Source organism: Drosophila takahashii, chromosome 2R (assembly GCF_030179915.1).
Source record: "Drosophila takahashii strain IR98-3 E-12201 chromosome 2R, DtakHiC1v2, whole genome shotgun sequence".
Lineage (NCBI taxonomy): Eukaryota > Metazoa > Arthropoda > Insecta > Diptera > Drosophilidae > Drosophila > Drosophila takahashii.
Window position 1 is genome coordinate 33,190,531 of NC_091679.1, and position 27,056 is coordinate 33,217,586.

The 27,056-nt window shown below is 46.5% G+C and overlaps 8 protein-coding genes across 13 annotated transcripts in view; 6 read left to right on the forward strand and 2 right to left on the reverse strand.

Annotated features, from left to right (window-relative positions):
• The window catches only part of a (arc), a 45,107-nt gene extending 35,408 nt beyond the window's left edge, over positions 1-9,699 (forward strand). For 3 of the 4 annotated variants that reach the window (XM_017144026.3, XM_070212856.1, XM_070212855.1), the window contains 5 exons: positions 5,430-6,918; positions 7,435-8,636; positions 8,952-9,122; positions 9,182-9,299; positions 9,365-9,699. In XM_017144026.3, coding sequence (XP_016999515.2) covers positions 5,430-6,918; positions 7,435-8,636; positions 8,952-9,122; positions 9,182-9,299; positions 9,365-9,395 — 3,011 coding nt within the window. In that variant the 3' untranslated portion in view covers positions 9,396-9,699. The remainder of the gene's footprint in view (positions 1-5,429; positions 6,919-7,434; positions 8,637-8,951; positions 9,123-9,181; positions 9,300-9,364) is intronic. The other variant, XM_070212857.1, reaches the window with a different exon arrangement.
• Positions 8,976-11,538, reverse strand: LOC108059015 (tRNA pseudouridine(38/39) synthase). 2 transcript variants are annotated; one of them, XM_070212858.1, is made up of 6 exons: positions 11,180-11,538; positions 11,029-11,120; positions 10,487-10,969; positions 9,867-10,430; positions 9,687-9,811; positions 8,976-9,112 (listed from the first exon to the last, which is right to left on the reverse strand). In XM_070212858.1, exons 1-5 carry the CDS (start codon positions 11,464-11,466, stop codon positions 9,735-9,737), a joined length of 1,503 nt encoding a protein of 500 aa, XP_070068959.1. In that variant the 5' UTR covers positions 11,467-11,538; the 3' UTR covers positions 8,976-9,112; positions 9,687-9,734. The 2 variants fall into 2 exon arrangements, with proteins under 2 accessions (XP_070068959.1, XP_016999520.2); XM_017144031.3 differs by having other exon boundaries at positions 9,028-9,143.
• Positions 11,539-11,907: 369 nt separating this feature from the next.
• On the forward strand, positions 11,908-15,092 carry Fbxo42 (F-box protein 42). Its single transcript, XM_017144042.3, has 3 exons — positions 11,908-12,371; positions 12,430-13,817; positions 14,469-15,092. Exons 1-3 carry the CDS (start codon positions 12,191-12,193, stop codon positions 14,907-14,909), a joined length of 2,010 nt encoding a protein of 669 aa, XP_016999531.2. The 5' UTR covers positions 11,908-12,190; the 3' UTR covers positions 14,910-15,092.
• LOC108059022 (divergent protein kinase domain 2A) lies at positions 14,318-20,998 on the reverse strand. 2 transcript variants are annotated; one of them, XM_017144045.3, is made up of 2 exons: positions 20,865-20,998; positions 14,318-16,157 (listed from the first exon to the last, which is right to left on the reverse strand). In XM_017144045.3, exon 2 carries the CDS (start codon positions 16,146-16,148, stop codon positions 15,108-15,110), a length of 1,041 nt encoding a protein of 346 aa, XP_016999534.2. In that variant the 5' UTR covers positions 16,149-16,157; positions 20,865-20,998; the 3' UTR covers positions 14,318-15,107. The 2 variants fall into 2 exon arrangements, with proteins under 2 accessions (XP_016999534.2, XP_070068378.1); XM_070212277.1 differs by lacking the exon at positions 20,865-20,998 and adding an exon at positions 18,391-18,451.
• On the forward strand, positions 17,262-17,741 carry LOC108059024 (uncharacterized). The gene has a single exon (XM_017144046.2). The coding sequence runs from the start codon at positions 17,262-17,264 to the stop codon at positions 17,739-17,741; it is 480 nt and encodes a 159-aa protein (XP_016999535.2).
• Positions 17,670-20,758, forward strand: LOC108059021 (uncharacterized). The gene is given in 3 exon segments (XM_017144044.3): positions 17,670-17,805; positions 19,357-20,358; positions 20,360-20,758. Coding segments are annotated over 2 exon segments (1,263 nt in total). The 5' UTR covers positions 17,670-17,805; the 3' UTR covers positions 20,621-20,758.
• A 1,565-nt stretch (positions 20,999-22,563) lies between the features above and the next one.
• On the forward strand, positions 22,564-24,205 carry LOC108058983 (UDP-glucosyltransferase 2-like). Its single transcript, XM_017143977.2, has 2 exons — positions 22,564-22,819; positions 22,878-24,205. Exons 1-2 carry the CDS (start codon positions 22,582-22,584, stop codon positions 24,203-24,205), a joined length of 1,566 nt encoding a protein of 521 aa, XP_016999466.2. The 5' UTR covers positions 22,564-22,581.
• A 251-nt stretch (positions 24,206-24,456) lies between these two features.
• Positions 24,457-27,055, forward strand: MED16 (mediator complex subunit 16). The gene has a single exon (XM_017144070.3). The coding sequence runs from the start codon at positions 24,522-24,524 to the stop codon at positions 26,988-26,990; it is 2,469 nt and encodes an 822-aa protein (XP_016999559.2). The 5' UTR covers positions 24,457-24,521; the 3' UTR covers positions 26,991-27,055.
• Position 27,056: the final 1 nt, after the last annotated feature.

Consider the following 27,056-nt stretch of genomic DNA (forward strand, 5'->3'; position numbering starts at 1 on the left):
GGTTGTGTGTGTGCTGTCGGTACGGTATTAAGAGCTCAATTTAGAGCACATTTTAATTGAAACAATTAATTTCCGAAGCTAAACATAGGAAGCGGGCGGCACTCCCAGTGCTTCCGTGTTTAGCAGAGGGTAAATCAGTGGCCAATTGTCATCGATACGATGCGTGTTTTGCAGTATGGCACATGGCAAATGGCACACACTCCGAAATACCGTATTGACCTGATTTCGCATCAATGCGCGCCGACAACATCACCGCTGTAATGCGATCGCAACTGTCTGCAACTGGAATTTGTATTGTTTTCAGCCCGGCACGAGTTGGAAGTGGGGAGAGCAGGCTGTGGTCTCGTTTTTGAGGAGGAGCCCACCCCAAAATGCTATATAACACATGAGAAAAGAATATTTAAAATTAAATAAAAGGGGTTTATAAATTCTTTTGCCCATATATCATTATTAAATTGATAATAATCTTAACAATATGGCTATATTAGATTACATTTCTTTAATTTTAATAATTTAAATAATTTGTTTTTATTTTTAGATTATTTTTTAGAGGATTGCATCGTCGTTTATCAAACTTTCTTTAGAAATAAAAAGTATTTTCTTTGTAAAGTATTTTCTCTCAGTGTAATATAGCCCCCAACCAACAGCCGACCAAGTGTGACAAAGCCGGGAATTATATGCCATTCAGTGCAGTTCAGTTGAGTTCACTTTACTTTGGTTGACTACAGTTTAGTTTCAATGATTCGCACAAAGAGTACTTTATTTATTTATTTTTGCCCGGTTATGTGATATGCGATTGAGGTTTTCGGTTGTATCGGATGGATGGGGTTGTAAGAAATTGATATGGGTATTAGAGCAGCTAGTTAGATAAGCGAAGAAATGAGGGCAGGAAGTGGCTGATGAAGTGATTGGCGAATTAAAGTCGAAAAGCGAAGAAAATATGGGAAAATATGAGCAAGAACCGTCTATTCGATTTTCACTTTTCCCTGACTGCTCTACCGACCACAGGCAGCCATTATAAGCCGAGTTCTAGCAAACGGCAATTCAAATAATGTTTTCTTCTACCTCTCTGCGGCAACCGCAAAACGTTTGATGATTGCATTCTGCGATGCCGGCCGACAAAAGCGGCCAAACAGCTGCAAGTCGGTCGAGAAGATATGGCAGGTTTTATCAGGTGCCGCCGGAATATGCAGCTGTTGCTCCGCGAGACTCATTCATCTCGAGACCAAAGCCACTCCAAAGCCATCGCCATTGCATGCCAACGTCGCATTTTAGGTTCGTTGAGCTTTTGCCGCCTCTAATGCCGAACTTAATTGGTTTTAATTAAAGTTTTGCCAAGTTTGCCGCCCCAAGGTCAATTCCAGTTTATATAAAGATATAGCTAAATAAACATTTAAGTTCGCGCAAAATGGCTTTCAACGCGAAGAGCTGCGAAAAAAAGATGGGAAATCAATAATCCGAAAGACTTTTAGGCCTTACTCTTCGCATAAATGCTATAATTTTCGATCCAGTTGAGGTTGGAGGATGTTTTCACCTCCTCCCTCGTTCATTTCTTTTTTGCTGGCGCTGCACGCATGCGCATTTATTGTGGATTATCGCTTATTACATGTTCCCCCGACTTGATTTCAAAACCGATTATTGATCTCTCATTTCCCGCCAACTCCATTCCGTTATGGCCAAGTCTTCTGAGAGGAATTATCCGCGAGAAATTCGCATTTGTACGTGAGATATTATTGCATGCCGTGTGCATTTGGTCTCTGCCCGATTCCCAAACTGATTTCGATTCTGATGTTGATTCTGTTTGATCTGAAAGTGGCACAAAATCGCGACTTTTGCGTGCAAATTTGCATAAAAGTATACTTGAGTATTCTTTTGATGGAGATTTTCTGATGCATATCAATTGATATTGAGACAAGGTTTCAAGATTTACAACTTCGTATTTCGAACGATTTCACTTTGTTTGATTTGGAATCCTTAAAAATAATTCATTATGATGGGTACAAAATTCTACAGTGATATTTTAATAATAATACAATTAGTAGAGATTATTATGGACCATTCGTTCCTCTGGCAACCCTGGATAGCCCACTTCTTCCTCCTCTGCAGCACTTCAGATGCTCAGTTCCAGCTCTTTGGGTCTCAAATGGTTTTGCCTCAACATCGCTTGCATGTCAGCCGGCAAAATTGCAACAAAGCCATCTCCGACTCTCAGTCTCTAGTCGAGGGGTGGAATGGGGGGGAAATGGGAGGGAAACGGGCCTCTTGGGCTGGCGGGCATTTGACACCGTCTTGAAAGTTAAGTGGGTGTAGAATTTGTGGCATGTGGCCGGCGGTGACTGCAGATGGGAAATGGAGAGAGGGAACCAGGGGAACCGGAGATCGGGTGAGTCTGTTGGAGTGTGGCTGAGGTTGTCATATAATTGATGCCCGCGCGCCGTTTCCTATTATTGTTTAAGACTCTGCCGCAGCTCCTCCTCCTCCATTTCCCTGGGCTGTGTGATTGCAATGGTGAAAACTTTAATCAAAGGCGAACTCGGTCAGGCCTTGGGTGGAGTTTTGCCGTTTGGAGCGGCTGTCAACCTGCATTGGCTCGGGATCTGGCCACCCCTCGAACGCCTTCTCATCATCATCATAGTCATCATCATCCTCATCCTCATCCGCATCCCGATTTCCCGGCTTCCAAGCCGCTGCGCCCACACATGGCCTGAGCCAGGGCAATTTGAACGGACCAAAGCCCGCGGCTGGGCTGCGGCTATTAAACAACTTTGGCACGAGTCAGCGAAAGAAGCTGGATAAAGCCAGAGATGGCTCTTAGCATCCCCAGTGATCAGTGATCACTGATCACTGGTGGACCCACTGCTTGATAGTGTTATAATAAAATATGTATATATACAATTAAAAGCATATTCCCGTAAAATCGATATGGCCATGTAAATTTCAGGTCATGCAAAACCCATATCGTTTTTACATAAATTACCCTTTTTGACCAGGTCAAATTTACCTGACCGCATATAGAATTAAAATTGATCTTAAATAATGTAAAATCGATCTACCTTTTATATCGATTTTTTTGGTATAATAATATATGTAATTCTTAAGAATATTTTTTTTTGGATATGAAGATCATCTTCCGATTATAATATCAATTTTTTCCCAGTGCATGCTTGTAAGTGGGTTAGTCAGTGACCTGAGTCACTGCCTCGCATCACTGGTCACGGCTTTTGGGCCTCACTCCGCCACTCCGAGTTGATGAAAATAGTTTTGGAAATTTTATTGGTGGAGCCGTATAATGCGCTTTGAAGTCAATGGCAATGCGATGCCTTCTTGATCCCTCGAATCTTTGGCTGTGCATGTTTTATGCTAATTGTTCGTAAATGCCCCGTCCCGCTGCCTCAGCACCTCATTCTTCGGGCGATAAATATGGAACACGGGCATAAATTTGTTTATTAACCAGATTCGAAGAGGAGCATTCTAGCGCACAGTCTCCTTAGCTTTTTTAAGTGTTTGCAATTGCTATTAAGGCGCGATCGTTAAAATATTTTACGATGTTATTAGATATCCGCTGGGCGATGGGCAATCCGAGTCCATTTAATGATTGGTTATGCTCTATTAGTAATTGAGGTGTGTTTATTGCTCAATAACTGTGCAGAATTACGATCGTTCGCTGACCAGAAGATGGGCTGCTAATGCTGGAAATCAATAGAATTTACATGTCTTATCTATGTGCTTATTTTTCTGATTTTAAGCGCTGTTCTATTAAACTACTGATGTGAGAGGGTGTGAGTTGTAGGTTTAAAAGGAAATTAATAGGAAACTGCTTAGATTCTAAATAGTATATCATATATAAATAAAGTCTTTAGGAGGTTGGTTTATCAGAATCACTGAAAAAGGTATAACATTTTCCTATAAAATATCAAAATATGGAACCATTTTATCCCTCAACTCTGATCAAAGCCTCCTAGCATCCTTTCTTGTCAAAAGACTTCAACGTAAGCAGGGATCGCAAGTAAGAGTTACTTTTTTAAAAAAATTGACAAATAAGTTTTATTTTTCAATTTTTATTATAAAAGTTGACAAATAACTCTTATGCTTCAATTTTTATTATAAAAATCAACAAATAAGAGTTATTTGTCAACTTTTATAATAAAAATTGAAAATAAAGATTGAATTGATATAACTCTTGAACTGTACGGTACATTGGTTTAAAATTTATATATATATAATCTACGCTTTAATACCTTTCTTTTGATATGCCATATGTCCCCAAAATATTTTTTACAATAATAATATTTGTTACATCATAAAAAATATTTTGGGGACATATGGCATATCAACAGAAAGGTATTAAAGCGTAGATTATATATATTTAAATTTTAAACCAATGTACCCCAGAGTTTAAGAGTTATTTCAATTCAATCTTTATTTTATTATAAAAGTTGACAAATAACTCTTATTTGTTGATTTTTATAATAAAAACAAGAAAGGAAGCTACCTTCGGCCAGCCGAAGCTTATATACCCTTGTAGATAAAAGAATACTCACTCGGTGCAGTTCCAGGGATTCCAGATTCAGCGTTTCGATTTATTTCAATTTTGTTTTTAAGTAGTCAAGAATCTAAACGCCTACTTCCTACAAAGTTACAATGAATTTTCTTATATTTGTTTGGGAGCCTTAAGATATAGTGGTCCGATCCGGCTGGCTCCGACATATGTACTACCTGCAATAGAAAGAAGACCTTCGGGAAAGTTTCATCGCGATAGCTTTAAAACTGAGAGACTAGTTCGCATAGAAACGGACAGACGGACAGACGGACAGACGGACATGGCTAGATAGACTCGGCTATTGGTGCTGATCAAGAATATATATACTTTATGTGGTCGGAAACGTCTCCTTCACTGCGTTGCAAACATCTGACTGAAATTATAATACCCTCTACAAGGGTATAATTGAAGCATAAGAGTTATTTGTCAACTTTTATAATAAAAATTGAAGCATAAGACTTATTTGTCAACTTTTATAATAGAAATTGAAAAATAAAACTTATTTGTCAATTTTTTTAAAAAAGTAACTCTTACTTGCGATCCCTGAACGTAAGTTAAGGTCGAAAGATCTTTAGGGCCGACATCTTCTTTTGTGACTTTATGTGGGGGGAACTCCAACCGCAAATGCCTTGAAATCGGATGCCTTTTCACAAGCACGTGGCAAGCCCGCTGACCACAATGCAGCTGAAGTGGAGTAGATTGTCATTGGCCATGTTGACCATGTTGACCATGTTGGCCATGTCCAAGATCAAGTCCATGTGGAGGCCTGGACATTTTTCATCTGTCAAGAGACTTGTGGCGAGGCGTTGAGATTTATTGAAGTGTTATAATTAAGTTAGAAATCGCTTTCTGATTGCAAATTCTCTTTTCTTCCCTGCTCCCCCTTTAGTTTTCACCTGGGGCAAGCGCATGAGTCGCAAACTGGATCTGCTGAAGCGCAGCGATTCGCCCGCCGCCGCCCACAAATCGCACTCGGATCTGAGGAGTCTGTTCCACTCGCCAACGCACCACAAGAGTGGTGGTGGCTCCGGTGGTGGATCCAGTTCGGCGAAGGCTTCGCCCTCACCCACGGGCGGGCAGCAGAGCAGCTCCGGCAGCAGCACGACCAGCACTACCAGCACCCTCAAGAAGTGCAAGTCGGGCCCCATTGAGACGATCAAGCAGCGTCACCAGCAGCAGCAGCAGTTGGTCCAGGATGTGGGCTCTGGACAGAGCCAGAGTGCTCAGACCACGCCCACGCATCAGTTCCAGGCGGCCGCCCGCCCACAGAAGGCGCTGAAGAACTTCTTCCATCGGATCGGCTCCACCGGCATGCTGAACCATCGCTCGCACAACCTCCTCAAGGCCTCGGAGGCGTCGCAGCAGGCCACACCGGCTTCCACCACTCTGTACAGGAGCAGTTCCACCAGTCAGCTGTCCAGCTGCTCCTACGTCAAGTGTGACGATCCCACCGAGGGCCTCAATCTTCAGCGGGAACAGCGCGAGCAGCAGCAGCGACTTCCGCGGATCTCCAGCCTGAAGTCCAGTAGCTGCGATGATATAGCCAAGGTGAGCAGTTGCCTGACGGCCAGCACAAGTGGTGGCAGTGCGGCAGGCAGCCTGGGATCTCCTCCTGCCAGTAATGGAGGATCATCTGCTGGGGGAGGAACTACCGCATCCAGTGGCCAACAACACGATCCTTCGCGACGTGGAGCCTTTCCCTACGCCTTCCTGCGATCCCGCCTCTCCGTGCTGCCCGAGGAGAATCATGGCAATGGTGCGGGTCACCTGAAGCAGCAGATTCAACGGCAGCGGGAGCAGCATCTCCTCCAGGAGCAGGAGCAGGCCTCCCAGGCGTCGCCTCTGCCCCACCGCCGATCCCCCGAACAGGCGATGCTGGGCAATGTGTCGCGCAACGATAGCATCACGTCCAAGGACTGGGAACCACTTTACCAAAGATTAAGTAGTTGTCTGAGTTCAAACGAGTCCGGCTACGACAGCGATGGGGGTGCGACGGGAGCCCGGCTGGGCAATAATCTGAGCATCTCCGGCGGAGATACCGAATCTATTGCCTCGGGCACCCTCAAGCGCAACTCGCTCATCTCGCTCAGTTCGTCGGAGGGCGTGGGCATGGGAATGGGTCTAAGTTTGGGAATGGGAGTAGCTCCTTCGACGCGGAACAGCAGCATCTGCAGTGCTCCGGTGTCGCTGGGTGGCTACAACTACGACTACGAAACGGAGACGATCCGGCGGAGATTCAGGCAACTGAAGCTGGAGAGGAAGTGCCAGGAGGACTACATCGGGATCGTGCTGTCGCCCAAAACAGTGATGACGAATAGCAATGAGCAGCAGTACCGGTATCTCATTGTGGAACTGGAACCCTATGGCATGGCTCAGAAGTGAGTATACATATTAGAGCCCTGCGTGAATCATTCAATTTTTGTTTTATCAAAGTATGCCATGAAATTTCTGATTTGTTTAATTCAATTCAATGTCAAATAATTTAATGTTTTTCTAATTCATTTCGAATTGAATAAAATTTATTAATAAATTAATGAATAAATTTAATGCATTTTTTTATTTTGCCAGGTTTTTGTTTGTGCTTTCTTTTCAGAAAATTTTTAACAAGTCAATGTTAACTGCATAGTAAATAAAATTCAGGCAGATTTAACCACATAATGATGGCCCTTTCTTCCTCAAAAGAAATTGTCATTAGAATTATTTTATAATTCATGCCATTCATTCAATTAATTCTATTAAACTCAAAATTCAATTTCATTCAATTCTATTAAACTCAAAATTCTAATTAACTCATTCATATAAAACAAAAAATTCAAAATAATTCATTGAATCCATTCATGCAGGGACCTAATACATATATATCTTTCTATAATCCTATCCTATTTCTTTTTTAGGGACGGTCGTCTGCGTCTGGGCGACGAGATAGTCAACGTGAACGGCAAGCACCTGCGCGGCATCCAATCCTTCGCGGAGGTCCAGCGCCTGCTCAGTAGCTTCGTGGACAACTGCATCGACCTGGTGATTGCCCACGATGAGGTGACCACCGTCACCGACTTCTACACCAAAATCCGCATCGACGGGATGAGCACGCAGCGCCACAGGTTGAGTTATGTCCAGCGCACCCAGAGCACCGACAGTCTGGCCAGCATGCAGAGTCTGCAGCTGCAGCAGGAGAGGATTCAGGGGCAGGAGACGGACCCGCAAGGCGAGGATCAGTGCGATGCCCGATCGATGGCCAGTGTCAGCACAATGCCCACTCCGATGCCACTGATGCAGCACCGAAGGAGCTCCACGCCGAGACACTCACTGGTGGAGGTGGCTGGGCCGGAGCACGAGCTAATCAGAAGGCGGGCACGCAGCTCCTCAGGTCAGCGCAGCTTGGCTCTAACACCGACCCCACTCAGCAGCTGCTCCTCCTCCCCTAACCACCGGTTGATGGTTGATAACGAGCATGACCCCGCTAACGACACCGATTCCTATACGCCAGTCTATGCAAGTCGGGCGGCGAGCGTGTGCGTGGCCTCCTCGCTGGCGGACGACGAGAAGTGGCAGCTGCTCGCGCGGAAGCGCTGCTCGGAGGGATCAGCCCTGTCCGCCGGAACGAGCCAACAGCAGTTTGGCCAGCGCACCCACTACGCGAGGAACTCGATCAATCTGGCCAACTCGCACTACCGCTCGCTCCGGTTTGCCCACTCTCGGCTGAGCTCATCGCGGCTCAGCCTGTTCATGCAGGCGCCGCCACCTAACAGTCTAACCGTCGGGGAGGGAGTCGCTAACAACCCATCCTCCACCACTGATCTCACTAACCAGCAGCAGCAACAGCAACAGCAGCCAAACCAGCCACAGACACACCAATCACTGTACATCAAGCACTCGCCAAAGAGCGTCTCATTGTTCTCGCCTAATCCCTATGTTAACGCCTCAGCCTCCGCCTCATCCTCACCAGCCTCACAGGCATCCACATCGGCAGGAGCGGGAGCTTCCCTGGCCCCGCCGGCCGCCGCCCTAATGCATCACAGGCCATCGCTGCCGGTGGCCAAGCTAACCATACGCGACGAGGAGATGGCCGAGGTCATCCGCGCGTCCATGAGCGAGGGTAAGAATCAGTAACCAATAATCCACTAAACAGTCTAGAAGAAGATTCGATTTTATTTTTATTTTATTTATTTAATATCCCAGCGCTACAAGTGCACACTTATAATTATAGCGCTAGTCACATTGAGTTGATATTTTTAACTTGTTATTATTTTAAAAATATTTAAACAATTTTCCTCAATTACTTACTTAATTACTAATATCAAATATTTTGTAGTTTTGATTATTATTATTTTTTAAATATAAATTGTTTTGAATTGGTGCGATTAGATTTTCAAAGTAATAACTAATTATTTTGAAATAATTAATTTTACAGGCAGTGGTCGTTGCACCCCCAAGACCATCACCTTCTTCAAGGGACCTGGACTGAAATCTTTGGGCTTCAGCATAGTGGGAGGTCGGGATTCGCCCAAGGGCAACATGGGGATCTTTGTTAAGACCGTATTTCCCTCGGGACAGGCAGCCGATGATGGTACACTGCAAGCAGGTAAGTTCTTTACTAGCAAACCTAGATAGAAAATAGTTAATAATATTAAATCCCCGCAGGCGATGAGATAGTGGAGATCAATGGCAACTCCGTGCAGGGCATGAGTCATGCCGAGACCATAGGACTCTTTAAGAACGTTAGAGAGGGCACCATTGTGCTCAAGATCTTGAGAAGAAAGTAAGTGAAGCAAATCATAAAACTTTTAAAATCTAAATCTAAAATTTAAATCTTTTCTTTTGCAGATTGCAAAAAGCTAAATCGATGGGTTGTTAGTTGATACCCACATTGGAGTTTTCCTTATGATTAAATACCTGATTATGGACAACCTGCATCGTTTAACCAAGTTAAATGTTAGCTTCATTAAGTGAAGCCCTTTTTCGTAATCGTACAAAGCCCCTTGAAAGAACTATACTTATATACAGACTCTATTTAGCATCTAGCATCCCAAATAGTGTGTAGTCAATTGTATGGAGTTACAATTTTAAATTATTTACCCATTCTAGACTAGGCTAAGATTCGAAACGTTGTACAAGTTATATTTACATTCAAGTTAAATATATTTACCTGAAAAGCAAAATGTGTCTTGTTTTACTGAATACTTAATAAAATAAATCACGCTGTTTCCGTTTCGTCCTTGACAATCAGTCGTTGTTTTTTTACAAAATGTTCTATGCGATTCTCCAAGCTCTCTGTAAACATAATTAATTAGAATGATTGATAATACTGCGATTTTAGTATACATACCACAACGTTTTCGTTCCAAGAGAGGCTGATATTGACGCGGCTTGACGGAATCCTGCAGCAGGATGACTTGTGCCTGGACTTTCTCTTTGGGCTTAAAGTTATCCTCTAATATGCTTTCCAGTTGCTGAAGCACATTTCGTATCATGGTGCTTTTAACGCTGAACTGCGTCCACTCGCATTGCGTGTTTTCAATTAGCTTCTGTAGGTTTTCTTCATTGTAGATCCAGTTGGTAAGATCACTTTGCTCTGCCGAAGGGGGAGCAACTGAGGGCTCTATTTCCTCAGTGCCCGTATCCATGGCTTCTTCATCGGCATTCCCGTCAGATGGATGATTTATACTCCTCGTGGTCTTGTCCCGGAAATCACAGCGGAAAAGATTCAATGGCAAACCAACAGCGGGAGTGTATTGAGGCTTGCAGGGATTAGACTCCACATCGAGCAGATCGCTGATAACACTGGGTTTCTCCTTCCTTTGACCAACAAGTAGTAGCACTGCCATAATGCAGCGTATCTGGTGCCAGAGAAAGGCATTGGCTTGAATCTCCAGGTAGTACATGTCGTAGCCTGGGGAAACGTTACAAAAAAGGTGAGGATTCCTGTAAGTAAACACCATAACCAACCTGTTTTGGATTGATTCTCGTCACACGCTTGCACCCTGGCTGATTGCAAATTCCTCATGTAGTTCGTGACCCCATTGTGTACGTCCATTTTGCAGAAATTCCTGAAATCCGCATGGCGCACTAGGAGATTACAGGCTTCCTGCATCGCAGAAATATCCAGGTCGCCCTTGGGAAAGTAGTAACGATAGCTACGCGAAACGCAATCGAAGCGAGCGCTATAAATTGGACTGCGCAGTGGCATCCAGGCCACACACTGAATGTTCTTGGGCAGCACTCGATTCAGCAGGCCACAATAGTCGATCTCGGAGGACAGGGCAGTGGGATCCAGTTGGTTCTCGGGCGGATGCTTGCTACGCAGATCGATGGAGATCACCTGGCAGAAGGCGCTCACCTCCTTGTCGGTGCGTCCACAGCGGTGATAATTTGAGGTGGCCCTAGATTCGATGAGGCAGGTGCGGGTTAGAGCCCGGAACAAGTTGGATTCTGTGGGTAAACAGATAAATACATGAGTACAAATTATCGAAAATTAGCTAGGAATCTACCGATGGTATCATTGGAGTCCTCCTGGCAGGCAAATCCTTGATAGTCCCAACCAAAGTAGGTGATCTTCAGCAGAACATGACGCCGGTGGGCACTGCAAAGGGAATGAGATCTATTAAGCTCAATTATTAACCTTAATACCCACTTACTTACCTGCTCCAATCGAATTTGCGTTGCTTTTGCGCCTTGCTGGATAACTTCTGAGCATCTTTGGAAGCTGTGTCCTCAGTTTCCTTTCCAAATAACACCGCATATTCCTCATCGTTTTTATCCTGTTCGGTTAACTTCTTCTGCAGCAGATTTCGCAGCTGAAAGTTGTAGGCCTCCAGTTGGACCACCTTATCGATCAGCTCCGTCTGGCTTAGTTTTTCCAGCGCCTCGCGAGGCAGGCCTTTTAAGCGTTTATTTATTACCACTTTTTTGTCATTTGTTGCACTCATTTTGGCGGTAAATGGAAAATAAACAAATGGAAAGCTACACGTGAAATTCGACTAGGCGGTTTGCCATTCACAACGCAACGCGGGCATTGAAGATGTGAAATAATTATTTTCTCGTAATAGCCTGTTTCCACTATCAAAGTTACTTGCATTTGAAAATGAATGAAGAAGTGTGAGGGATAAGTAAAACTGATTCATTACTAAAAGTAGGTAAAAAGCCGATTTAAAATTCCCATTCATATATTTATTATATTTAATTTTTTGATTCTGAGATAATTTTTCTACAGTAGGCCAAATCAAAATGTCAACCACACTATAAAAAAGAATGTAAAATGAGAAACTCGTTTGTGGGCAGTTAAATGTTTATTGATTCTATTTATTTCAATAAATAAGAAAGAAATTTTATTCAATGGTAAAATAACGGTATATTCTGCAAGCAGTATTTTTGAATGTGGTATATTTTCCCCTGACTATTGGTATCTTTCGTGAGTCGCCGCGCGGTCATACTGCTCGAAGGCTACTTGTTTATAATTTACTTGAGTTTCCACAAAAAACTTAAAAATCCCCTGGAGATCAGGCCAAAATAGAGTCCTAGTGCTCGGTTACGCGACCCAAGATCTTTCGCTGCCATTTGCTGCTTGTGTGGTGCAGCATCTGCGGGTGGGGGACACCACGAACGCCAGGAAGGAAGGAGGCAGCAGCAGCAGCAGCAAGGACACCAAAAAGGATGGACGCGTGCAGTCACAAGGTCGACGGCGAGAACGACAATTGCGAGGCGACCTTGGCCGCAGTGAATCTGAATGTCCTTCCCGATGAGATTCTCGAGTTCATCTTCACCTACCTGCCGCCCTACGGCGACCTGGAGCACTGCAGTTTGGTGTGCAAGCGATGGCAGGCCATTGTGAAGAGTGGGTATCCAAGATTGGAGGTCACAATCCATCCTAATCAACCCTTAATCCTCTCCAGATCTCGTGCGCCGCTCCAAGTTGAACCTGGAGAAGGGCCTCACCGACTTCCGGCTGCGCTGGGAGGTCTTCTCCCAGCAGACGGTTAATGGAGGGGCTGGAGCTCCGCTCTCCTTCATCGCCGGACGCTTCGCCCACTCGGCCGTGCGGCATGACAACTCCATGTACGTGTTCGGCGGCGGCTCCTCCTCGGACACCACCTTCAACGATCTCTGGCGCTTCGATTTGACGCACATGCGCTGGGCGCGACCGGTGGCCACCGGGACCTATCCCTCGCCCAAGGGCAGTGCCTCCATGGTGGCGTGGCGGGATCAGCTGGTGCTCTTCGGCGGCTGGCGCTACCCCTCGCTGCATCCGCCCTACCAGCCGTGGTGTCTGTTCGACGAGCTGCATTACTATGACTTGGGCAAGAATCGCTGGCTGTTGCGCAACTCGCTTTCCTGCCCACCACCCATGGCCGGGCACTCGGCCACGGTGCACGGCGATCGGATGGTCATCTTCGGCGGCTACCAGATCAAGGACGACGTCAATGTGAACTCCAACGATACGTGGGTGCTGGATCTGCCGGAGCAGCGCTGGTGGCAGCCGCTCTTCGTCGGAAACACGCGACCCAGTCCGCGGTACGGACAAATCCAGGTGGAGCTGGGCAGGAATCATCTGCTGGTCGTCGGCGGATGCGGCGGCGCCAATCGGGTGTACACCGATGCCTGGCTGCTGGACATGACCAGGGATGTGTGGTGCTGGAAGTCGCTCAATGTGCGCAACAAGCGTTTCGGAGCCGTCCACATGTGGTGCAATCCCGGCTGCAAGGTTAACAACTATCTGGTGGTTGTGGGACCATCGCCCAACATGCCGCAGGACTTCCAGATGATGAAGCAGAGCAGAGTGCCTGTCGTCGGAGGTCGTGGGCCGCCTCCACCGAATCCGCTGCAGAATCTTCCCCCAAGGGGACACCGAATACCCATGCCGGAACGTCGTTTGGGCGGAGGAATGGCTGGTCCTGGACAGAATCGCGAGGGAAACATCCGTCCCCGAGTGGGAGGAGCAGCAGCAGCAGCTCCTCTGGGTCCTCAGGAGCAGTATTTGGCCAATCGACGAGCAATACTCAACCAGCATATGCAGCAGGCCCAGCAGTTTCTGCACAACAGCAATGTAAACAATAATAATAATAATAACTACCAGCCACGCTCGGGAAGATTGAGTGATCTTCATGCCCCGCCAGCTCCACCGCCGGCTGCTTCTCCCCCATCCCCGCCCGTGCGACCAAATGCTCCTCCATCACCCGCCGATGGCGATGTGGATGCCGCCCAGCGCCTGCAAAGGAATCTGGCACTGAGGTGTCGTGATAATGAACCCAGGCTTCCCAAACGCTTCGATGAACTATACGAGGTGAGTGATGATCGAATTTTGCATATTTGTCTATTTTTTGTCCGATTTTTACCAAAATTTCTAGGTAGGTGTCATATTTTTCAAATGTTATAAATTCGGATGCATATCGGAAATATGCAAAATATTTGCAAAAAATATATGCATAAAATATGCAAAATATATGCAAGTTTTTAATGCAGCCCTCTGGTACTCTAAAAAACCTTCTGTAAACCGACGAGCCATTTAAACGAGCAGTTTGGCCGATAGGGCCAAAAACTATTATGCCCCTTTTACTAGTTTTGCCCCCTTCTCGCCTACTCGTTGAAAATATAAATAGGGGTTCCTTAGATTTGGGAAAAAATTAGATATCTCAGAAATGACGAAAAGGAACAAACAATTTTCTTCGGGCCAATTAGGTTGGCTATGAAATAGTCAATCTGGAATAGTTGAATTTATTTTATACTTTGCATATTTTATGCATATGCATTTTATGCAAATATGCAACAAAAATAAAATATGCCATTAATTTTAAACTATATTTTTATTGAAACGGACTTTAATGTTTTCGGAATTGATCTATCTTTTTCCTATAAAAATATGCAAAATCCGAGGTCTAGTGATTATTAGACTTGCTCCCGAAAAGCCTTACTAAATATTTGTAATCCCCCACAGGATCCCTTTCGTATGGCCGCCTTTAATGTGCCCACTCGATCGCGAAGTGCCTCGCGGGATCACAACGAGCGCATCCGGCGCATGGAGGAGAAGATGAACGCCATCCGGAACTCGCGACGCAGCGCACCCGCCGCCGCCCAGGTGGAACCGCAACCACTGCGTGCCCCCTCGCCCAAGCGACTGCGCTGCAATGTGCAGTCCCTGTTCGTTTGCGACATCTCCAGCATCCTGGACAGCAGCGAGCCCACTCTCGACTGGGTGGAGTACAAGAACTTCGGCGTGCTCAAGGGCGCTCCGGATCGCTTGATCCTCTCGAGCCTCATTGCCGGCAACGGTGAGCTGATCCTGTTCGGGGGCGTGCACAAGGAGACACTGACGGACATCACACACCATGTGTCCAATTCCATACACTTCCTGAGTGTGCCACGTGATATTATCTAAGCTCTGAAGCGACGTCCGCCCGTCCTAGTCCTAAGTTATCCGGATAGCAGATTGCCGCTGCTAGCCGCCACCCCCTCCCAAATCCTTCAAAGTTCGGCGTTCGACGTTCATTTAGATATTAAATTGAGTGTAATGGATGTGTGTTTTATGATTATAAACGATTAACTTCTAGTGGATCTCCAATCCTTGTCTCTTACTCTAGTTGTCCAGCAATTTGATCAAGTCGTAGGCTTGCTGGAAGCGCATATCACAGAGTTCATCTTGGCAAGCAACGCACTGCTCCAAGAGCAGTTGAAGTCTTTCGTTGTCCACATTCTTGAGCAGGAAATCCCTCAGGAGAAGGCATGCCTGATAGACATTCGCATCCAGCTGCTGGCCGGAGCAGAAGGCCGAAACATCAAAGGTGAATCCCTCGCCTGGAAGGGGTTCGTATTTCTGTGCCTCTCCTGAAGTGGATAAACCGTCAACCAGAACCAACGAATCCAAATCGACGAGAGTCACCCTCTGGTTGAGTTCGTCATAGGCAAAGTTATCAGCCGTGAAATCGGTCAAGTAGATACGAAAGTCTGAGAAGCCAAAGGTCAACTTAAGGGATAATTCCAGCAACTGGCGAGACAGCTCCAGGCGTAGATTTTCCTCCGCTTCTGCGTAGTGTATTAAAGTTTGTCCTGCATAGGCTTGAAAATGTGTAAGGCCGCAGGAGGCGTAGGTCCTTGGCACAGGAAATTGCAGTGAGTGCAGTTCTTGCATAAGAAGCGGACTGACGTAGTGCATCATGTAGAACCAGCTGCTGGCGGCGGCATGTCCTCGCTGCTCTAAGTATTCAACAAAACGAGCCTTTTTTGCAAAAGTTCGGCAAAGATGGAAGCCACCAGGTCGCTCCTCTAGCTCTAGAAATATCTTTTTCGTGTTTTCTACATCATGTTTTTGTTCATAAATGTTCTTTCTTTTTGCCACTACTTCGGTTTCCCAATCCTCCTCTATCAGGTCAAGAAAATAAACAGTCCTACGATCAAAGAGCAAGGAGATGCCTTTTAGAAGTCTGCTCCAATCCGAGGGCTCTGCTATTTTCTGGAATATCTCCTCGCACTGTTCACGCTGTCCAGTGAAGCATTCGTGACACAATTGCACATCCTTCTCGAAGAGATCCTGAAAAATGTCCCTCTGCGGCTTCACCTGCAGCTCCTGCAAGAGGGCCAGAATGAGCACGACTTTCAGTTGTCCAGGCGGCAGGTGCATCACAGGGAGCTGCAAAGAGAAAAGGGGAAAAATGTTAGTGCTGAGGCCACGATAAAGGGGCTTGCCAAACGACAAAAGAAGCCACACGTGTGTGTATCTGGGGGAAATGTGCGTGAGGGCCCAGCCTCCAGAGTCCACTGGCCCATTACCTGTTTGGCCAGCCACATGCCAAAGCCAAACTTAAAGCAGATGCGGTGAAGAATCGCTAAACGAAGCATTTCTACTCTTTCAACATATATTTATCGCAGATTTTATTTAGAATTTTAAAAAATGTGAAGAATATTTTTCATGTTAATTTTATTTCTGCATGGAATATAGAAATATTATACCTACAACATGAATTAATGCTTTCAACGATCAATAAATAATAAGTAATAATAAAAACCATATATTTATTTAGCAAAAAATCAAGAAAATGTAATTGCTTTCGGTCTGATTTTCGATTGTTAAAGATTGAACAGATAATCGCAAATAAATCCATACACATTTAGGCATGCGTAATATTTTTAACTTATTTAAATCTTAATAGCTTTCTAAAACTTTCCTAATTCTTAACTTATCTAAATCTTAACAGTTTTCTAAAACTTTCCTAACAATTCTGAGGAACTTTAATTTCTTCAGCAAAAAAGTGAAACATAAATTTACAGATATTCTAACTGCTACTATTTTCCATTGTTTATACACAAAAGAGGTTCCCAGCATAAACAAATGGTCTTATCTTCCTAGTTCTCCTGTGACTATTTCCTAAATCTGATACCTCTAACTTGACCGTGATCAACGCTGATTAGATTACTACGCCATTGTCGCAGAAATAAGACCCAGATCTTATTTTATGTCGCGATAGTGAGATGGCAGATATACCCCGCGAAGTGCGAAGAGTATGAGAGCGACTGGGGTCTACAGAAATAGCTTTGGTGTGCTTGGCTTCCCATGCTGAACTGAAGAAGACACCATTCAAAGGGTTCAAGGTTGGCCGTCAATCGCCGGCGGAAAGAAGCCAGGCAGACGCTTAATTTGTAATCTCTGCAGAGGTGGAAGAGCAGACATTATAAAGATACCGGTTGTATCCCTTTGGCCCTGCCTTATACTTCAAAATTAATTGGTCCCCCTGAAATGGACTGGATCTGGGAGAAGACGTTAGAGTTCTGGTGCTCATTCTTTGGCGACCAAGAGGAAGAATCAGTACCTACGTCTTCTCCGGAACTTCAGTCTACCAGAAGGATATCCCGTGTTAGATTTAGTCGCAGCACCATTCAACAATTTCAACTTCACGAACTGCAACAGTTGGGCTCTACGAATGCCTTTTTCAACTTTCTCCTGGTCCAGCGAATGCGACAAGTGGGTTTGGTGGGTCTCAACTACCTGGATGTGGTCAATGCCAATAGCTTAATTTCAGAGAAACACATATGGGACGCGATGGATGAGAAGAAACGGGAGCCCTACCTAAAGCTGGCTGAAAGTATTCGACAGCGACATATGGGAACCTTTCAGGACAAGAGGAAACTGGAAGAAAGGGGCTACCAGATACGCAGGAGCATCTTTAATTCAGACCAGAGCAGAGCTAAGAGCCCGCAGAACTTGGAGAACAAGTGAGCGACCGAGAGAGGCCAGAAAAGAAGAGACCCCAAGTCGCTTGGAGAACGTTCCCAAGTGCCAAGTAAGATCAGTTGAAGGTGGCGCGTTGCGCTCGACGGTTGTATTTATTCTGGTTCTCGCTTAAGTTCTCCGATCCGTGCAACAACAGCTGGGTCGTCCGATATCGGTCAAGTTCAGGCGACGACGCGGCGATCACTCAATTACCCTCGCGCGAAATTCACTTTTAATTTCCCCAACCCAATTTTCGTTTACCATATAGATCGTATAGATCTTTTGTTGCGATTCTTTCGTGCGCTCGCTTGGAAAATAATTTGTCACAGTGCCAAAAGGTGTGTGTTTTCGCCTTGGAAATGTCCACTTAAATCGTATAGTTTTCCAATGTTCTACAAAGCCTTCTAAATTAGCCCTAAGGTCGTTTCTGGTTGAACCCTTCACCACCTTGGTTAGGTACATTTTACGCAACCCAGTCGTGCGATTCGAATCGAATCGAGCAAACAAAGTGCGCAGCAGATTTCCAAATTAATGATTGACTTTGCAATAAAAAGATAAATATTTGCATGAGATCAGTTTGAGATTTTCAAAGGCATAGATTAACACTCGATTATCTCGGGACGAGCCCGCCGGTTACAAAAGGTTCTACAAGTACCCTATAACTAGTTTGTAGATCCTATATAATTTGCTTTTGACTAGTCAGCCATAAATTACACACTAGATTAGTTTGACAAGTGCTTCTCACTGATTTCGAAAGGCACCCCTTATAAGTCGCCTTAGCCTAAGCCACATTTGTCCAACTGAAATCTGTAAAAACACTTAAAACCGGTTATATATTACCCCCTGAAAAAACAAACACCGAACCCGAGCCGGCAATAGATGAATAACTAAACTGGCTGCCAGGCAGAATCGGCGTAGTATTATTTTGGCTTATTGATAAACAAAAGTCGGGCGTGTGTTTGGGATTGTATATATATATATATAGGTTTATATACATTTGCATGCGGACAACAGCGCGTTCTTGGCCATGACTAAGAAGATCTAATGCATGCGAAGTAATTGATATTATTCCATTCAAGTTACGTCACGTTTTTTTTACGTGTGCGAACCTCCTTGACTTTAGAGATAATGTTTTCAAGGGGGATTTCGTTATCGGACTTACAATTTTAAACGGCTCCCAAGGCACACGCCCTTTTATTTGAGAGCCATGAAATGGCAAACCGAATTGAAAGTGTGAAAATTTAATTTTATAAAATATCAAATGATACGGCAGTTATGTTTTAGTCTCCTTTGAATCTTATGAGTCCAAAAAGTACTTAAAATTCAACATGCGCATAAGAAAATGGCCTTAAAACCAATAACTAGCTGCATTTATTAACAAATAATATATTCCTTAATTTAGCATGAACCTTTTTTGGCCATACGTCTTATACTTTTAGCCCTAATCCGTAGTTTTCGGTCAAACAGAGTTTCAGCAAACTAGTTTCTCGCTTTCTATTCACCCAAAATAGTTTCCATTGTATTTCGAATGATTGATGGCCCCCCATGAGATGGGGCAAATTATAAACTGGTTCTCGAATGGCTCATTAATATTTACCACCTTTCTCTGCCCCTTTCGCAGATGAGCATCTCGGCGGTGGTGGAGCGCAAAGAGCAGGCCAGCAACGTGGGCAGTGTTCTGGGCAGGCGCTACGGCCAGCTGCTCCAGGGGGCCAAGTACACGGATTGTGTGTTCCACGTGTGCGAGGAGCAGGTGAAGTGCCACAAGCTGATCCTCAGCACCGCCAGTCCAGTTTTCGAGGCCATGTTCTTTGGTCCGATGCAAAATAATGACCCAGACCCGGAAATCGAAATCCACGACATCAGTTCAGCCATTTTTAAGGTGCTGGTGGAGTACATCTACACGGGCGTCGTCGACTACAACGGCCTGGAGCTGGTGGCCTGCATCGAGCTGTACTACGCGGCCGAGAAGTATCTGCTGGAGGAGCTGATCGCCGAGACGTTGATGGCCATCACCCGCAAGCTGCGCTTCGCCAACATCCTGCCCGCTTTGGAGCTGAGTGTTTGCATGGGCCTGGACAGCCTGCTGGAGGTGTGCATGACCTTCTTCATGCGCTGCTGCGTGAACAATGGCCAGTACATGGGCCACCTGAAGGAGCACTATGTGCACGTGTCCAAGGAGTGCGTGAAGGCCATTATAGCGGCCTGCAAGGAGCCGCACAAGCTGCTCATCTGGTATGTCTACGAGTGGACGCGGCAGGAGTGCGAGCAGCTGGGCCTGGGTCCCAGTGATGCGGATCTGGTGGTGCACGATTTGGGTGGCGATGTTGCGAGTGATTGGCCCGTGGCCGCGGGTTGCAGGGATTTGGAGTCTCCAGCCGCGGCTCCTGTGGTCTCGGTGGAACGCTGCTACTACAAGGCCTGCCGCCCGTTCACAGTGGATGCCGAGTCGCCGGTCTTCCGGCTGCGCCTCAAGTGCTCCCGCTTCATCTCGCTGATGGGCCTGGTCCTGAACAGCCGCCTGACCCCCAACCGCTTGGGTCACATTCAGCAGCCGGAGTACAGGGAATCGCTGCGCCTGGATCTCTGCGAGGTGCCCGCCGAAAGCGAGGGAGCGGTAAGCGGCTCCCGTATGGAGCCACGTCGTCCAGGGCCAGGGAACCAAGTACAACTGCGACCTGCATCTCGGCTGGCGGCGCGAGGAGGCCTGCGTGCTGAATCCGGAGCTGTTCTACGAGCTGCAGATACGCTGGGACGCGGGAGCCTACGGCGCGGAGTATCCGTGCAGCCTGCAGTCCTGCCAGGCGGACGGAATCCGGTTCATCGACGAGGACAGCTTCACAGGAAGTCTGGTGAAGGGACTGCGCTACGCCAACCTGGTGTAGCCCGGTGTAGCCGCTCGCCAAGCGATACTCGATACCATAATTAGTTAGTCCGTAAGACGTGTGTGTATTTATTGCCCTAAGTTAATGTACGCTGCCTCAGAGTTCAATAAACTGTGAGTAAGATCGCTTCAAACACAAGGCGTCGATAAGGGGAAAAAGCCGGTTTGCGGGCAGCTTTTTGTTTGGCATCTGTCGAGCTCGATCAATGATCGCGGGGCTGTTTGGGGAGCGGAATTTTACTCACCAGTTGTTGTGAGCACAGATCAAAACACCTGCGGCGACGAGTCGCCAACAAACATCGGCATAAATTAAAATTATAACAAGATCCGTCAGATGTAAACAAAATGCTAAATTTATGTGGTTACAGTGTGACCAGGCTGTGGAGTTGCTTTTAGGCTGAACTGTCCAGGATGTAGAATTAATTTTACACCAAAATAAATCATTCACACTGAACGTAACATTGTTAAACACAATTATTTTTACATAGTTTATAAAATATGAAAAAATGTATTTAAATTTTAAAAATATATCAATCATTTGAGTTGTCGTTTTGAAGCTTAACAAAATTCAAATATGTACTTAACCAGATTTGATTTTAAGTTTCGAGAAAATTTTTCGAAATCGGATTCAGTTTTTTTCCTTTCAGTTTTGTACCTTATTCCTAATACCCAAATTATAATTTAATTTCATATTTATACCCGTTACTCGTAGAGTAAAAGGGTATACTAGATTCGTGCAAAAGTATGTAACAGCTAGAAGGAAGCGTTTCCGACCCCATAAAGTATATATATTCTTGATCAGGGTCACTAGCCGAGTCGATCTAGCCATGTCCGTCTGTCCGTCTGTCTGTCTGTCTGTCTGTCTGTCTGTCTGTCTGTCTGTCTGTCCGTCTGTCCGTCTGTCCGTCTGTATGAACGCTGAGATCTCAGAAACTACAAAAGCTGGAAGGTTGAGATTTCCCACACATATTCTTTGGCTTCCTACGCAGCGCAAGTTTATTTTAGCCGAGCGCCACGCCCCCTCTAACGCCCACAATCGCCTACTAACGATTTTAAAATGGGTCCTGCGCCCACATCTTTAAAGATTTCCCAGAAGTATAAATGCATTTTTGTTGTGTATATTTATACCTATCGAAATGTAGAAGACATTTTTCAAATCGGACCATTCATTAAAAAGTTATACGCAATCAAAAATTATATATCTATCTCCCTCGCACTCCCTTTAGCTGAGTTACGATTATTAGTCGGGACACCAACCCGCGTTCGCACTCCCTTTAGCTGAGTGACGGGTATTAGATAGTCGGGACAACAACCCGACTATAGCGTTCTCTCTTGTTTTTGTATAATTTCTTAAAATAAGTTTTTATTAATCAAATTTTAAAAAAACTGCAAAAATGATCACAAATTAATATGTTATTATAATAATAATAATAACAAATATTTAAGAAAAATGTTTATACTTTTGTTATATTATTTATATTAAACCTTTGTTTTCTTTAGAAAGTTAACAGCGACTGGAGGTTCCGTATATATAAGATATAGTGGTCCGATCCGGCTCGTTCCGACATATGTACTACCTGCAATAGAAAGAAGACTTTTGGGAAAGTTTCATCGCGATAGCTTTAAAACTGACGGACTACTTCGCATAGAAACGGACAGACGGACATGGCTAGATGGACTCGGCTATTGATGCTGATCAAGAATATATATACTTTATGTGGTCGGAAACGTCTCCTTCACTGCGTTGCAAACAACTGACTGAAATTATAATACCCTCTGCAAGGGTATAAAAATGGGGTCACTATCGATGTTTTTGAAATTTACGAAATTTCCATAATCGCATCTGTCGAGAGTTGCTATCGCATGTCGGTGTCTCAGTGGGTGTTATCTAATAGCCCCGAAGTATGCTGATTACTGATTCAGTTTAAAGCTTGAGTTTTTGAAAACCAGACGGCCTTTAGGATGTTGGCTCTACAGCTAAGTGCTTTGTTGACGATTTTGCCTGCTTGTCTGCAGGCTGCCAGGATACTGGCCATATTTCCCTTTCCAGGTCCATCACAGTACATAAATGTGGTGCCCTATTTGAAGACTCTGGCTTCCCGGGGTCACCAGGTGACCTCGGTTAATGCCTTTCCCCAGAAGACACCAGTGAGCAACTTTAGAGACATTCCCATCCCGGAAGTGTTTCAAAACTACAACGGTAAAATGGTATTAAGATATTAGTAAGATGCACTTATTTAGATATATAATTTTTCCAGATATTGTAAATGAGCTATATGTTCTACATGAGCTGAACATGTGGCAGCTGTTCAGTTTTATAAACAAGTTCTTTGTGAACATAACCCGCTCCGTTCTCACCAATAAAGAGGTGACAGAAACGCTTTTGCCTCCTGGCAAGGATCACTATGATCTGATAATTGTGGAGGCGCTTCGCTCGGATGCTTACTATGGGTTTGCGGCCCATTTTAATGCCCCCATTATAGGGTTTTCCACCTTCGGCACCGACTGGAATATTGATGAGCTGGTGGGCAATGTGTCGCCTCTATCTTTTTCTCCGCTGGTAACAGCGGGTCTTACGGATCGCATGACTTTCGGGGAGCGCGTTACCAACTTTGTGGATACTACCATTTCCTGGCTCAACTATAGGATAGTGCACATGCCAGAGCAGGAGAAATTGTATGAGAAATACTTTCCAGTGGCCTCAAAAAGGGTTCAACTCAGCGATTTGAACAGGAACTTCTCCCTGGTGCTTCTCAATCAGCACTTCTCGCTGAGCTTTCCCCGGGCCTACGTTCCGAATATGATTGAGGTCGGAGGGCTGCATATATCCCACAAGCCAGCTCCCTTGCCCAAGGACCTGGAGGAGTTTATTCAGGGTTCCGGTGAGCATGGTGTTATCTACTTTTCCCTGGGCTCCAATGTTAAGAGCAAGGATCTGCATGCCGAGAGAAGGGAAGTTATTCTGAAAACCTTTGCCAGTTTGCCGCAACGGGTTCTATGGAAATTCGAGGACGATCAGCTGCCGGACAAACCCACCAATGTTTTTATCAGCAAATGGTTTCCTCAGCCGGATATCCTGGCCCATTCCAAGGTCAAGTTATTTATTACGCACGGTGGACTGCTGAGCACTATAGAGAGCATTCATCATGGTAAACCCGTTTTGGGCCTGCCCTTTTTCGACGATCAGTTCTCGAATGTAAAGCAAGTTACAAGGGCTGGATTTGGATTGGGACTGGATCACAAGACAATGACGCAACAGGAATTCAAGGCGTCCATCGAACGATTGGTAAGGGAACCGCAATTTGCCGAAACAGCCAGGCGGATGTCCGATCGATATCGGGATCAGCCAATGAGTCCTTTGGACACTGCCATCTGGTGGACGGAGTATGTTTTGCGGCACAAAGGAGCTTACCACATGCGAGTGGCAGGCCAGGATTTGGGTTTCTTCGCCTACCACAGCCTGGATGTCATAGGAGCTCTCTTGGTCGGAGCTCTTCTCACTTTTACAATTGCAGTGTGTATTTTAAGGAAAGTTGCTAGCTTGGCTGGATTTGGGAGCTCTAAGAGGAAGCAAAAGGTTCAGTAAATAAAACTTTCATTATGAAAGTAATTAAATAAGTTTGTAATGTAACAGTAATAAATGCAGATCAAGAATTTAAATATATGTAGTTTATTTAACTATAATAAAAAAAAGGTTACAAATCTGGTGTTCAAGAAAATTCAACATTTCAGCAGTTTAACAGTTTAGGGAATACCCTCTTTATTTATTTGGCAGTGTGAAAACATAATTACATCCCCTCACAGTGTTGCAAGGTTCCCGAAAGCCTGCTTATTAGTGTTGGAAAGCGCCGCCGGGCAAAAAACAATAACAGTCGGCTTTGGTTTTTGTTTACGCTGCAAACATGACTATTTTGTACAAAGTCGAGGGCAAGGAGTTCAGCAAGGACAGTGTTTTCCCGCACAAGAAGGTCCTCTGCTCCGTGTCCGCGCGTAATATCGTGGCTTTCAGCGCCCTACAGAGCGCCATAGTTCCGTCCTCCCACGGCGGTGAAGCCGGCGATGGTTCCTTGCCGGGATCGGGATTGGGATTGGGTGTGGGCGCCAGCAACAGCCATGTCTACGTGTGCGACATTGTGACGCCCTGGGAATACTACAAGGTGTGCTCCTCCAAGTCCCTGATCAGCGTGCTCCAGTGGAGTCCCAATGGGGAGCAGCTGCTGCTCGGCTACGTCGGCGGTCGCGTGGAGATCTGGCAGCCGAGGATCCAGTCCATCAACCTGTGGCTCCTCCAGTACCACGCCACCGTGCCCAGCGAGGACATCATTGCGGCGCAGTTTTTCCACAGCGGCAAGGGGGTTATCTTCAATCCGCAGAAGAAGGATCACACCTACTACGCGGAGAAGTTCGAGCGGCTGGAGCAGCAGAAGCCCACGCTAAGCGGCTTCGGCGGAGTGCCCAGCGAGGGCTGTGTGCTGCTCACCTCCTCCGGCCTGCTGGCCGCCTTCAATCTGCCCGTGCTCCAAAAGGTATCAGCAGGAGGAGGATCTGTGGAGGGTCCTGCTCACGAGATCGTGGAGTTGACACCCACTCTGCACAGCATCGGCATCTCGCGCAGCTTCATCGAGCACTGCAGCCTGACGCCCAGTCCCTCGGGCGCCCTGAGCGTCGCCTTCAGCTGCGGCTGGCAGCAGCAGTTGGTGCAGTGCCACCGGATCTCTCTCTGCCTGGAGGGCGAACTGGGTCTGGAGCAGCATCTGGTCATCAAATCCGAGTCGCAGGCCAGCATTTTCCTGGGCCCCCTCGACGGCAGGCGCATCAGTCACCTGAAATGGACACGGGTGGCCAGCGATGAGGTGATCTTCATAGCCTACGCCTGTCCGAATGGCGGTGGCAGCCAGCTGGAGCAGTGGACGCTGACCCGCCGGCACCAGAGCGTCCACGCTCTGCTCCAGGGTGGCGGAGGCGCCAACAGCAAGCCCAATGAGTTCGTGCAATCGGAGAGCTGGGAGCAGGTGGGCAAGGTGCAGCTGAATGCCTCTTTGGCGGACATCAGCGTAACAAGACTATCGGTCTCCGCGCCGGACTGCTGCCAGGTGTACGCCATCCTGCAGGACAACAGTGTCCAGGTGCTGGAGCCCAATTCCCTCAAGCAGCTCAATCACACGCAGTTCGAAAAGGTTTCGGACGCCAGCGGAGGGGTAAATTTCGTTAGTGGCGACCTGACGCCCACCAGCCAAATGCTGCTGATCTTCGACAGCCACGCCCAGCTGCACGCCATGCAGGCACCCCTGCTGAAGCAGGCGGGATCCGGTTTGCTGCTGCTCGAGTACTGCATCGTCACTGGCTGCGATGCCAGCGATGTGCTGCTCCTCAATCTTGGCAATCTGGAGGCGCTCGTGGAGAAGCTAACGGACAATTTTACGCGGCAACCTTCGTATGTGCGCCACTACTACTATGCTAACTTTTTGGCCTTGAAATCAAATCTGTGCCGCGTGCAGCAGCAGGAGTTCGACAATCTGATCATCTTGCACGCCATATCCACGACATTCAAGAGCCTACTGCGACCCTCTGATCTCGGTTTTCAGGACAAGGGACCCGCCGATAATTTGGCCATTAAACTGGCCGAATCCATACCGGATGTGGACACCGTGATGCTCAACCTGGATGCCAAGGACTTCACGGTGGAGCCAGTGATGCTGCAGAGTCTGCAGCAACTGATCCAGTGGGTCACCGACCTGGCGCTCAATATGCTGCATCGCCTGCCCGAGGAAGTGATGAAGAGCAAGCTGTCCGGCAAGCGACCCAGCTACGATATCAGCCGGGACATCGTGGCCATCGGCAGTCTGCGCGAGCTCCTGGTCATGATCCGCATCTGGGGTCTGCTGAACACCCAGTGCCTGCCTGTCTATACCAAGACGATGGACAACATCGATGTGCTGGTCATCCTGTTTCGTCTCCTTACGCGCTTGGCCCAGAATCCCGCGGAGCCGGACGAAATGCTGCTGGACGAGTGCAGTCTGCTGTCCAAGCAACTGCTAATTCCCCAGCCCACCAAGTTCAACCCCACCACGCTGCTGAGTGCCCAAGGATTCGCGGCCGTCAAGTCGGGCCAGCTGCAGTTTACCTCGCTGGTGGAACCATCTTGCCTGCAGGACGTGGAAACCGAGGAGGTGGTCTTCGCCCGCTCGGTGAAGGATGGCGTGAGCAATCTTCAGCTAGGCGCCCGGCCCAGCACCATCCGGAGGTGCGCCCGCTGCGGCTTCGTCTTCGTCAACAACGCCAGCAAGGTGGCCAAGACGTCGGCCCTGAAGGCGTGGTTCAGCAAGTGGCTGCACTGCCACTGCGGCGGCTTTTGGAAGCAGATTCACTAGGTCGTCAGCAGTATCGTAAGGTCTTAGGATTTAGTCTTAATTTCCAATAAAAGAGAAAAAGAAAAG